The 10,692-nt window shown below is 44.4% G+C and overlaps 1 protein-coding gene across 1 annotated transcript; it reads right to left on the minus strand.

Moving 5' to 3' along the window:
* Window positions 1-107: 107 nt before the first annotated feature.
* On the minus strand, window positions 108-8,633 carry LOC129679639 (coiled-coil domain-containing protein 30-like). Its single transcript, XM_055610951.1, has 4 exons — window positions 8,592-8,633; window positions 6,320-6,445; window positions 4,385-4,519; window positions 108-275 (listed from the first exon to the last, which is right to left on the minus strand). The coding sequence occupies exons 1-4, from the start codon at window positions 8,631-8,633 to the stop codon at window positions 108-110; spliced, it is 471 nt and encodes a 156-aa protein (XP_055466926.1).
* Between the last annotated feature and the right edge of the window lie 2,059 nt (window positions 8,634-10,692).

Genomic DNA, 10,692 nt, shown 5'->3' on the forward strand with positions numbered 1-10,692 from the left:
TTTTTTTTTTTTGATTACATCTCTTGAAAACAAATGTCAGATCATCAGGATAACCAAAGCAAATAAAATTCCCCCTCCTCAATCACTGTGTTCAGGATTTTCTCAATTTACCAGAGTGCCTGCCTTTCTTCGCTCGGGCTCAGAATCTCTACTTCCAAAGGTGGCGCTTTAGACACCAGATCTTCACAGAGGTTTTCACTTGTCATTAAACTAGCAGTTTTGTCCCCTACAGAACAATACTTTAACTGTTCCAGTTCTTGTGAAAACTTCAAGACCTGTAAAGTTAAGTGAAAAAGCAAAGGTCTATTTTGCAGACTCTTACATACAGCTGTGAAAAAAGTATATTGACTCCACCAAATGCTTAACTACTGCCTAAAGCTATGCAATCTAGTTAAATACTCTGCAGGTGTCATATAACTTAATCCATGTTTAAGGTAGACATAAAGGTACGTAACCCCATGATTTAACCAACAAATCAATCAATCAATCAAACACACAGCTAGTTTGGTCCTTGGCGATGGCATCTCAGACTGCTGTTTATAATCCGGCTCTACCTTTACACAGAAACAAAGAAACAAACAGCAACAGAACTCCAGTGATCTCTGGGATTTTATATGATTACCACACACCTTTGTCCTCAAGTCTTGACTGAGCTTCATTGATTCATAAAAGCCTTGGGCTTAATAATCGCCTTGAGGAAATATTAGAATGAGTACATTACAGAAGGGAACTTTCTTCCACTCTGACCCCATTTATTTGAAAACACTTGAACTTGTAAAGGCTTGAATAAAAATGGCCCCCATAGTCCCATAGGGAGTGGCACTATTAGGTGTGGCTTTGTTGGAGAAAGTGTGTCACTGGGGGTGGGCTTTGAGGTCTCAGAAGCGGAAGCCCTCCTCGAGTGGCTCACTGCCTCTTCCTTCCACCTGCAGATCAAGATGTAGAGCTCTCGGCTACTCCAGCGACAAGTCTGTCTGCATGGTGCCGTGCTTCCCGCCATGACGATAATGGCCTAATCCTCCGAAGCTGCAAGCCCGTCCCGATTAAATGCTTTCCTTTATAAGAGTGGATGTGTTCACGGTGTCTGCTCACGGCAATAAAGCTCTAACTAAGACAACTGTCAACTGTGGTGGCCCCCAAACGTCAGCCTGTCACACAGTTTACCTAAAAGCCTCTTGTGAGGCTCCTGCTCAGTGTTTGGCTGGAAATGGGTCGGTGTAAGCGTCCCAGGAATCTGGTGCACGCAGGTTCTTTGAGGGATACTGCATTGAAGGATTTGGCAAAACACTCGCTTTTGTTTGCTTGCTTTTAAAAGATTTTGCAGATTTCCCATTCTCAAAGGTTACTTGTTTTTATGTTTTATGAAATCAAAATGCACCTCCTTTCAGGAGTAGAGAGGCTGGTTGGGAAATGAAAGTTCTACGAATAGAATTTGGTCTCCATCACGGTACTGAACTAGCACGGATAGCTGCCTGTCTGAAAAGGCAAAGCTCCTGCAATAACTGTGCTTGAGTCTGAGGGCCGTGGAATTAATCCAAAGCTTGATTTCAACTTATTTTAAGAGATTTCTTTAGTCTACTAAGACTTCTTTTCCTCTCAAGAAAAACTATAGAATGCAGTATAGACTATATCTATACATCCATATCTCTCTCCCAAGGGTGGTCGTTCTCTAGTGAAGGTGGGCCTTAAACCAACCGTGGAAGATGGGAGGCTATGTCTGACGTATCTGAGCCCTGGGGAGCGTGTGGTAAAAGACACTGACATTAGAGCTGACTCAAGTCGCTGTGAAGGGGGGGGGGGAGGTGACAAAATGAGGAGCTGGAGGAACAGGTGGACAGGCGTAGGGGAGGGTCTTGAAAGACAGTTTTCTTAATGTGCTTGCATTATTTTTGCAAGGAGGAAAAAAATTCCAAAATGCTACTTAATTTCCCGTTTTTACAGTTGTTCTGAAAATGCAAACATTACATGGTGACAATAAATTACGGTTTTTAAAGAATAGCAGACTGTAGAACTTGGATTGAACGCTCTAGCAAATTCAAAGCAATGGTAACACAAACACCAAGCATTTTCCAGGTTTTCTGGGCCCAAAGGTAGCAAAGTTGGGAGGTCTCCCAAGCAGGCAGAAGCTTTCCTCTGTTTTTGTTTTTTTAAATATTTTTATCTTTTTTTTAAAATTACGGGTGTATGTGTGCATGCCTGCGCATTGCACGCAGCTGCCTGGGGAGTCCAGAAAAGGGAGTCAGATCCCCTGGAGCTGGAGTTACGTGCAGCTGTGAGCCGCTCTGTGTGGGTGCTGGGAGTGAAGTGGGGTCCTCTGCAGGAACAATAGGTGCTCTTAACCTCTGAGCCCCATCTCCAGCCCCAAAGCTTTGCTATTTATAGTGAAGAAAGTGATGCCCATCGGCCCTTTCAAGTCGAGGATGGTGTGAGAAAGGATGAGCACCCATTTGGTTTTAACAAGAACAGTTCCGTCTGATCACCAGCTGTGTTTAAACACGGAAGAACTAAGCTGCGGGCCCCACCCTGCAAGACCTTAGGACGGAAATCGCACAGGCTGAGAAGCGCCACGTAATTTGGCCGTAGTTCAATCACCCAGGCCCCTGGGCTCTTTGTGTAAATTGAATGAGCTGGCTTACCAGATCACACACCTGTTCCCGCTACAAATTTCTGTGACGTGAGCCTAGAAGTGATGCAAACAAAAGGTCTGGGAAATAAAAAGCTTCGGCAAATCCATAAGGAAGAGCCCACAGTCTGCTGAACATGTGTGCCTTTGAGTCTAGAGGGCCACATGTTCTGAAGAGAGGCTTGGGGACTGTTCAAGACACAAAGGCTCAAAACAAAACCACTCCATGAACAATAGTGATGGACAGGAATGCAGCGTCCCAGAGAAACCATCCATGAGAGGGGTTATCAACGCAAAGGGAACGAGATTAACTGCCAAACCAAGATTAACACAACAATGACAACAAAGCTCAAGTCTCCCAATAAAACATGAAGGAGACGTCATTTCCACAGGACTCTTGCCCGGAACAAGCAACCTGCATCGTACAGTGAGGACACAGCAGGGAAAACCCAAACCGAGGGACACTCTTCCAAAGAAACAGGCTGTAATTCTTTCAGAATCACTAAACTGGAAATGAAGCCCTCACCCTCAATAAGGCAAGTCTCAGGAGGGGACCTTAAGCAGAAGCTGGGTCACAAGGGTGGAGCTCCCAGGATGACACTGGCACACTTTAGGAACTCCATGGGCTGGGCAGGTGGCTCATTGGGTAAAGCATTTGAATTGAAAGCATAGGTCCTGAGTTTTGGTCCCCAGAACCCATGTAAAGCCAGATGGGATAGGAGGATGGGGTGGAAGGCAGTGGAGGGGTGTGTGTGTGGAATCCCATTGCTCCTGCCATCGGATGGGAGGCAGAGGCAGGGAGATAAAAAAAAAAAGCTTGCCAGCTGGCCTAGCATAGGCAGTACCAAAACATAATAAACCCTAACCCAAGCCCATCAGGAAGGCCACCTAGGGTTGACCCTCACACATGCTGTGGCACAAACATGTCCACATTAACATACACAAACATTCATGGGCACACACATAAGTGCATGCACACAAAGATTGAAGAGAAGGTGGGGGATGGGGGAGGCGAAGAAACAACCATGAGAAGACTGCCACCTGCAAATGAGGAAGTGGCTTTCACCTAACACGGGGTTTCTTGGCACCTTCGCCTTGGACTTCCCAACCTGCAGAGCTTCGAGCAATAGATGCTGGTCATTTAAACTGCGCGGTCCATGAGTGTCTGTTGAAGCCGCCAAACTGAGACTTCTTCCGAAAGCTCCCAGACAGATCACTAACTGCTGCAGACCGAGTCAAGGGCTTAGAAAGCATCATGTGACCTTATAGTGTACCTCAGACTAGAAATGTTTTGAGCTGTTGGTATTTTCCTCCTCCTTCTCCTCTCCTCCATTGTTAACTCCTTCCCCTCCTCCTGCTCATCCTCTTCTCCCTTTTTGCCGAGGAGTGGGACCGACTGTTCAGCATGCGGATGACTCACTAACAAGGCCCCACCAGCAAGGGCTCCTTGCAGACCGCGCCACACACACACCTCCCTGTGTTCTGGAACTTTCCCTCTCTACATTCCACACTGTAACCCATACTCTAGAAATGCAGCTGCTAGGAAGCTGATTTGAGGTCACACGATCACAGGAGGAACCTATGGGCCAGTTTGGTTGAAGAGGGAATGTTTGCCCTGACTAGCAACCCATGCTCTTTGTCATTTCCTTACATGCTAGTAAAAGAAACTTTGATTTCTAAATCTGCTACTGAAAGTTTCCTTTACTCTACGCACAGACATGTTAATAGTGAACACTCAAATAAGTAATAGTCCAATCTCACCTTGTCTTCTAATTCAGAATTCTCTCTTTGTAGCAGGTTATATGCTATTAAAAACTGGTCTCTGCCCTCAGCCCTTGGAAGATTTTGAATTTCCTTATAAAGGCACAGGAGTTCTGATTTCGATTTTTGGAATTCCTGTTTAAGAAATGAAGATGTTTTAAAGATCAAAATATATTTAAATTAAAAATTGTTTTACTTAATAAAAAATTAAAAATATAAAAAATAAGTGATTTTTAAAAAAAGATTTATTTATTTATTTATTATTTATACAGTGTTCTGCTTACATGTGTGCCTGCATGTTAGAAGAGAGCACCAGAACTCATCATAGATGGCTATGAACCACCATGTGGTTGCTGGGAATTGAACTCAGGACCTTTGTAAGAACAGCCAGTGCTCTGAGCCATCTCTCCAGGCCCCAAGAATTTTTTTTTTAAAGAAATGAAGCTATTTTGTAGATAAATCAAGTCTATTTTCCTGCAAAGGAATAAAATTTCTAAAAAGGATTTCTGAAATGATCCTAACAAGTGGTCGACTTTAAATGTCAACCAAATGCAAGGTTCATAGTGTTTAACTTTTCAGAAGGAAAGGCTGGGTGGCTACAGTCCTTTCTATCTTATGCAAAGCTTGGAAAAACATAAGATCTTCACCAGTTCCTGCATTAAATATTTACTCGCCTGAAAAATACAGGGCTGGCAAGATGGCTCAGCAGGTGAACCAAGCTTGCCGTGTAAGCCTGGTTACCTGAATTTGATCCCTGGGATCCATGTAAACACGAAAGGAGAGAACCAGCTCCACGGAGTTGCTGGCTGGCCTCAAGACTGCTGCTGTGGCAATGAATTGTCTCCCTAATCATACATATGTATATACAATAATAATAAGTTAAAAGGTGTAGCTCACAGCATTTTGCATAGAACTTGCATTACAGTGTGGTATAGCCTTAATCTACCGCATTCCTAGCTACTTCTGAAACTAGGGCTGGCCAGAACTTAAATGGAAGAGCACTTAAACTCATGCAGCCAGAAAACTGCAGAGCCGGTTCCCATGTCTGTCGGACTTCAGATTCTGCTCTTCTCTACAGATCCTGCTGTTGCACTCACTGCGTGCTCAGCGACTCATGAACCAGCACTGCCTCCAACCCTCAGATTACCTGTTTCTACCCAGTTCATATATAGTTATACATTTTTTCCCTCACGCTTCACACAGGTCGCACAGATCTGCAGTGTTTGAGGGGCAGACGATGAGAGGAGTTTGCCGTACCCAGGAGCCAACAGGTCACATGACATTTACTTTAGGAGAGGGGCTGCTTAATGTCCTCCGGGAGCCTTGAAGTCAAAGGGAAGGTGGGGTAGGGCTGTGAAAAGGCAGCCAGGGGCATGGAGCCCCTAATCCAGCCTAAATAAATGAAGCCCTTGTAAGAAGAGTACATGGGTCATACTCTGTCAAGGGGCCAGGACTTGCCAGCCTCCAGGACTGTAAGGAAGTAGAGTCCCATTGTTAAAGCCACCCAGACAATGGTTCTGAATTACAGTATCCCTGGCTAAGTCACACTGTTGTGTGGTCCATGTATCAGTGTTGTATGGGTAGGTGGAGCAGGGCACTGGATGTCTCCTTCTGTGGCTTTCTGTCTGTTCCTTGAGACAGGGTCTCTCACTGAAGGGGAAGCTTGCTGCTTCTGCTAGGGTGGCTGGCCAGCAAGCTCTCTTGCTCCTCCTGTCTCCATCCCCCAGTGCTGAGGGTTCAGGCACACTCAGTCACACGTGACTTGTTACATGATGCTGGGCATTTGAACTCAGGTCCTCACAGTTCCAGAGCAAGGGCTCTTACCCACCAAGCTGTCTCCCCAAGGCCATAGTTTGTTTCAAAATAGGAGCAAATCATCACATGAAGTCCCTAAAGTAGAAAGCCAGGAAGAACACAGCACCCTGAGTGTGATACCTCTCTATCCACTTTCAAGGACTTCTGAAGAGTAATAAAAGCAGAGGTCAGTTGCTGTCTCTTCTCTCCCTCTTCTGACAAGTCACTCTCCAATACTTTAATGTTTTCTTGGCTCATTTTCAATATCTGTAAAAACCATTTTGCATAATTCACTTTGTGAATTATTATACAATAGCATTGTTACTTGTAAAATCTAACAACATTTACCTCCAGCTTAACTTAACGATCAACTCACGTGTGGGATATTTAATGATATATTAATGATGGAGTCATGTGTGGGATATAAAAATTGAGGAAAAGGAGTTCATAGGCCACATTTTTCTCTCCAAGCCAGTGGATATAACTGCTACATGTCGTGAGCCTTGTCCTGCCTACAGCACCGTTACTGTGGCAGGCATAATTTTATAAATGCTCATAACGCCCTAAATATATTTAAATGTTATTAATTATTTAGTGGGATGGAGAACACACATATCACAATGTAGAGGTCAGAGGGCAGTTAGTAGGAATTAGTTTTCTTCTCCCACCATGTGGGTCCCAGGAGCTGAACTCAGGTTCTCAGGTTTGGCAGCAAGATGGTGGTTCTCAACCTGTGGGTCGACCCCTTTGGTGGTTAAATGACCCTTTCACGGGGGTCGCCCAAGACCATCCTACAGATCAGATATTTACACTACAATTTATAATAGTAGCAAAATTACAGTTAGGAAGTAGCAACAAAAGTAATTTTATAGTTGGGGCTCACCACAACTTGAGGAACTATATTAAAGGGTGTAGGCATTAGGCAGGTTGACGGAATCTTCCCAAATGAAATGCTGAGGACCATTGGGGGTAATGATGGTAATGGCTGCCATTTACTGGTGGTCTATCGTGCATCAGACACTGTGGTGAAAGTCTGCACATGAAGTATCTCACACTGTTTTCGAAGGACCACTGTGGGACAGGAATGTTAACTATCACCACTTTGCCCACCCACAGGATGTCTCAGACGTTATGTCACTTCCCAAAGTCATACTGAGTTTGACCAACATTGATGACTTTCAATTCCACATCTCACAAGTGCTCGCTTCAAAGTCTACTCTACACAACCACATCAGTGAACACTCTTTGCTGTGTATAAAACCTACTAGGGAATCTGCCCAAAATAAAAATGTGCCTTCGTGAGCACAGAGCAAGGATACCCTTGAAACCTGGGAGGTGGTGGCACATGCTTTTGATCCCAGTACTTGGGAGTCAGAGGCAGGTGGATCTCTGTGAGTTCGAGGCCAACCTGATCTACAGAACAAGTTCCAGGACAGCCAGAGCTGTTACACAGAGAAACCCTGTCTCAAAAAACAACAACAACAAAAACAAAAACAAACAAACAAACAAAAAAAAAAAGAGGACTGAAGAGATGGCTCAGAGAGGTGAAGGGCACTGTTTGCTCTTCCAAAGGTCCTGAGTTCAATTCCCAGCAACCACATGGTGGCTCACAACCATCTGTAATAAGATCTGGTGTTCTCTTCTGGTGTGCAGGCATACGTGCAGGCAGAACACTGTATGCATAATAAATAAATCTTAAAAAAATAAATAAAAGAATGCCCTTGAAATGTTCAATGGGAAGAACAGTCTATCAAGGGCAAACACACCTGGTAGGGCAGAGCCATGCTGCCTCTGTTTTGTCACCAATGGTGTAAGAGCTGGTCATTGTATTATTCTTAGCCTCAGTTTCCCCAGATGAAAATCAGGGATGGTGGTGCCTGGACATATATAGACACTTTGCTCAGAGACAACGTGCCATATTGGTCTAAAGTCTCACACTGCTAAATGAGCCAATAAGCTTAATCAACTCTATAGCCTTCACAAGCCTCACTGCCTTTCTTTTTTTCAAGACAGGGTTTCTCTGTGTAGCCCAGGCTAGTCTCGAACTCACAGAGATCCTCCTGCTCCTGCCTTCCAGAGTGCTGGGGTTACGGGGGTGCGCCGCCCCGCCCGGCTCTCACTGACTTCTCCATGGAGGCTTTCTGTATGCTTATCATAATGAACTGGAGAAGGACCACTCCCAGATCTGTGCTCTCTCCCTTTGCCTGTTTGCTGTGTCTTGGGCATTCTTGTGTGGTTTGCCTCACATGTAGTAGGAAATGTAACTGAAGAATTATCTTTCTAAGCTGGATGTGGGAGGTGGGAGCAGAGGACTGCTCAAGGGTAGCCTTGGCTGCACAGTGAGTCTGTAGCCAGCCTCACTTCAAGAAACCTGTCTCAAAGCAGAGTGTCATCTTTTACTTTCGTTCCTTACCTCATTAAAATCTTGTGCATTAATTGCCTCTTGGTCTTTCATACTGGTGTCTCTTCAGTCTTCCTATGTTACTGATAACTCGGGCTCTAAGATGGAAATCTCAGTCCAAATAAATTACCAGTTAAAATACAAGTGTTACTAAAATATTTTTAAAATAAGCTATACTTATTTACATTAATTTTAAAAATTATCACTGTGTGTGTATGTGTGCACAAGGTATATGTGGGCACACTTGTGCAATGGTGCACAAGTAGAGGGCAGAGGATAACTATTTTGTTGGGTTTTGTTTTCTGTTTGGTTTAGTTTTTTGAGACAGGGTTTCTCTGTGTAGCCTTGGCTGTCCTGGACTTGCTTTGTAGACCAGGCTGTTCTCGAACTCGTGGAGATCCGCCTGCCTCTTCCTCCCCAAGTGCTGGGATTACAGATGTGCGCCACTGCACTCAGCTTCAGAGGACAACTTTTATGGAGTCTTCTTTCTCCTTCTACTTCTATGTGGTTCCAGAGGTTGAATTCAGGTCTCCAAACTACTATGGCAAGCACCTTTACTCACTGATCCATCTTGCCAGCCCTCCAAATAGGCTACATGTTATTCTTGTTTTATGTGTATGAGTGTTTGCCTTTATGTATGTACATGCACAACATGAATGCAGTGTGGCCAGAAGAGGGCACAAGATCGCCCGGAACCCACATTACAGCTGGCTGTGAGTTGTGTGAGCGCTGGAAATTGAACCTGGATCATCTACAAGGAATAAACACCACTGAACTGTCTCTTTGGTCCCAAGCTACATTCCTTAGGTATCTTTTTCTGAGGCAAACCCCAAGAAATGTCTCCCAACAAGTTTTGCCTTTTTTCTTGGGTTAGACCAACTGTTTTTTTTTTGCAGTTCCTTTTAATTATGGGCTGACTTGTTACGGGTTTGGGCTTGTGCTTGTTTGGCAGTGAGACAAAGGGAAAGAGCATTGGAAAGAAGCCAGAGCATCCTGTTACATTAACCAAGATACTATTTACAGTCCCCATGTTCAAGGTGCAGAAGACAGGGGAAGCATTCTCAAACTGATGAGTTAGAAAGGAGGATGGATGCAGAGACTCAAGGGTAGAGGGTTAGAATTCCTCCTTCTAACTCATCAGTTGTGTCAACTTACAGCATAGCCTGAGGATAGGAGGAAGGATGTATTTTTTCCCTCGTCATTATCAACATCTGCCCTAGTGAATACTTTTGTGTGTCCACACAGGACACTCTGATGCATCCAACACTCAAGGCAAGAGTTCCTTAGCCCCACTTGCACAGCACCTGCTGTTTTAACATAAAGCAGGAGAGACGCCTCAACTTTATTTTATTTTGGTTTCTGGTTTTTTGAGACAAGGTTTCTCTGTGTAGCCTCAGCTGTCCTGGACTTGCTCTGTAGACCAGGCTGGCCTCAAACTCAGAGATCCCCTTGCCTCTGCCTCTCTGAGTGCTGGGATTACAGGCGTGTGCCACCACACCTGGCTAAGACACCTCAACTCTTAAAACTAAGGACACTGTACATTTTTTCTTGTATTTTCTTACCATAAGAATGCCATCCTGAACAAGAACAACACTAGTAGTACAGGCAACTAAGGATTGCTGAGAGCAAGAAACAGGCTTCCTCAGAAAGAGCCACCAGTTGGTTATCCCACAACAAGTGGGCAGTCCTGAGAACACACACATACCAGCAACACTATACAGACTGAGCAGGTGTACTTATATAGTCAGAGATCTCTCTCTCTGAATCTCTCTCTCCTTCCCCCCATACACATATGTAATGTATATATACATATATACATACATATATGTATACACACACACACACGTGTGTGTGTGTGCATTTCTGTAACAACAATTTAGAAAGAGGCCACGAATTTGAAAGAAAGCGTGGTGGAGGGGATGTACACAGGCGGCTTTAGAGGTAGAAAAAGGAGAAAATGATTAGTTATAATCTCAAAATTTCATTTTAAGATAAAAAATATATGTCTGGGCATGGTGGCACATTCCCAGCACTTGGGAGCCAGAGGCAGGCAGAGCTCTGAGTTGGAGGCCAGCCTGGTCTACAAAATGAGCTCCAGGTCCACTAGGGCTAC

This window comes from Psammomys obesus, unplaced genomic scaffold (assembly GCF_907164565.1).
Source record: "Psammomys obesus unplaced genomic scaffold, mPsaObe1.curated_primary_1811, whole genome shotgun sequence".
Taxonomy (NCBI): Eukaryota; Metazoa; Chordata; class Mammalia; order Rodentia; family Muridae; genus Psammomys; species Psammomys obesus.

Coding starts and splice junctions, on each gene's coding strand:
- LOC129679639 (XM_055610951.1), bottom strand. CDS start 8,633: ATGAAAGACCAAGAGGCAATTAATGCACAAGATTTTAATGAG. Junction 4,520..6,319: donor CCTTGAAAGTGGATAGAGAG/GTATCACACTCA, acceptor TTTCTTAAACAG/GAATTCCAAAAATCGAAATC. Junction 276..4,384: donor ATTCTGAATTAGAAGACAAG/GTGAGATTGGAC, acceptor TTAACTTTACAG/GTCTTGAAGTTTTCACAAGA.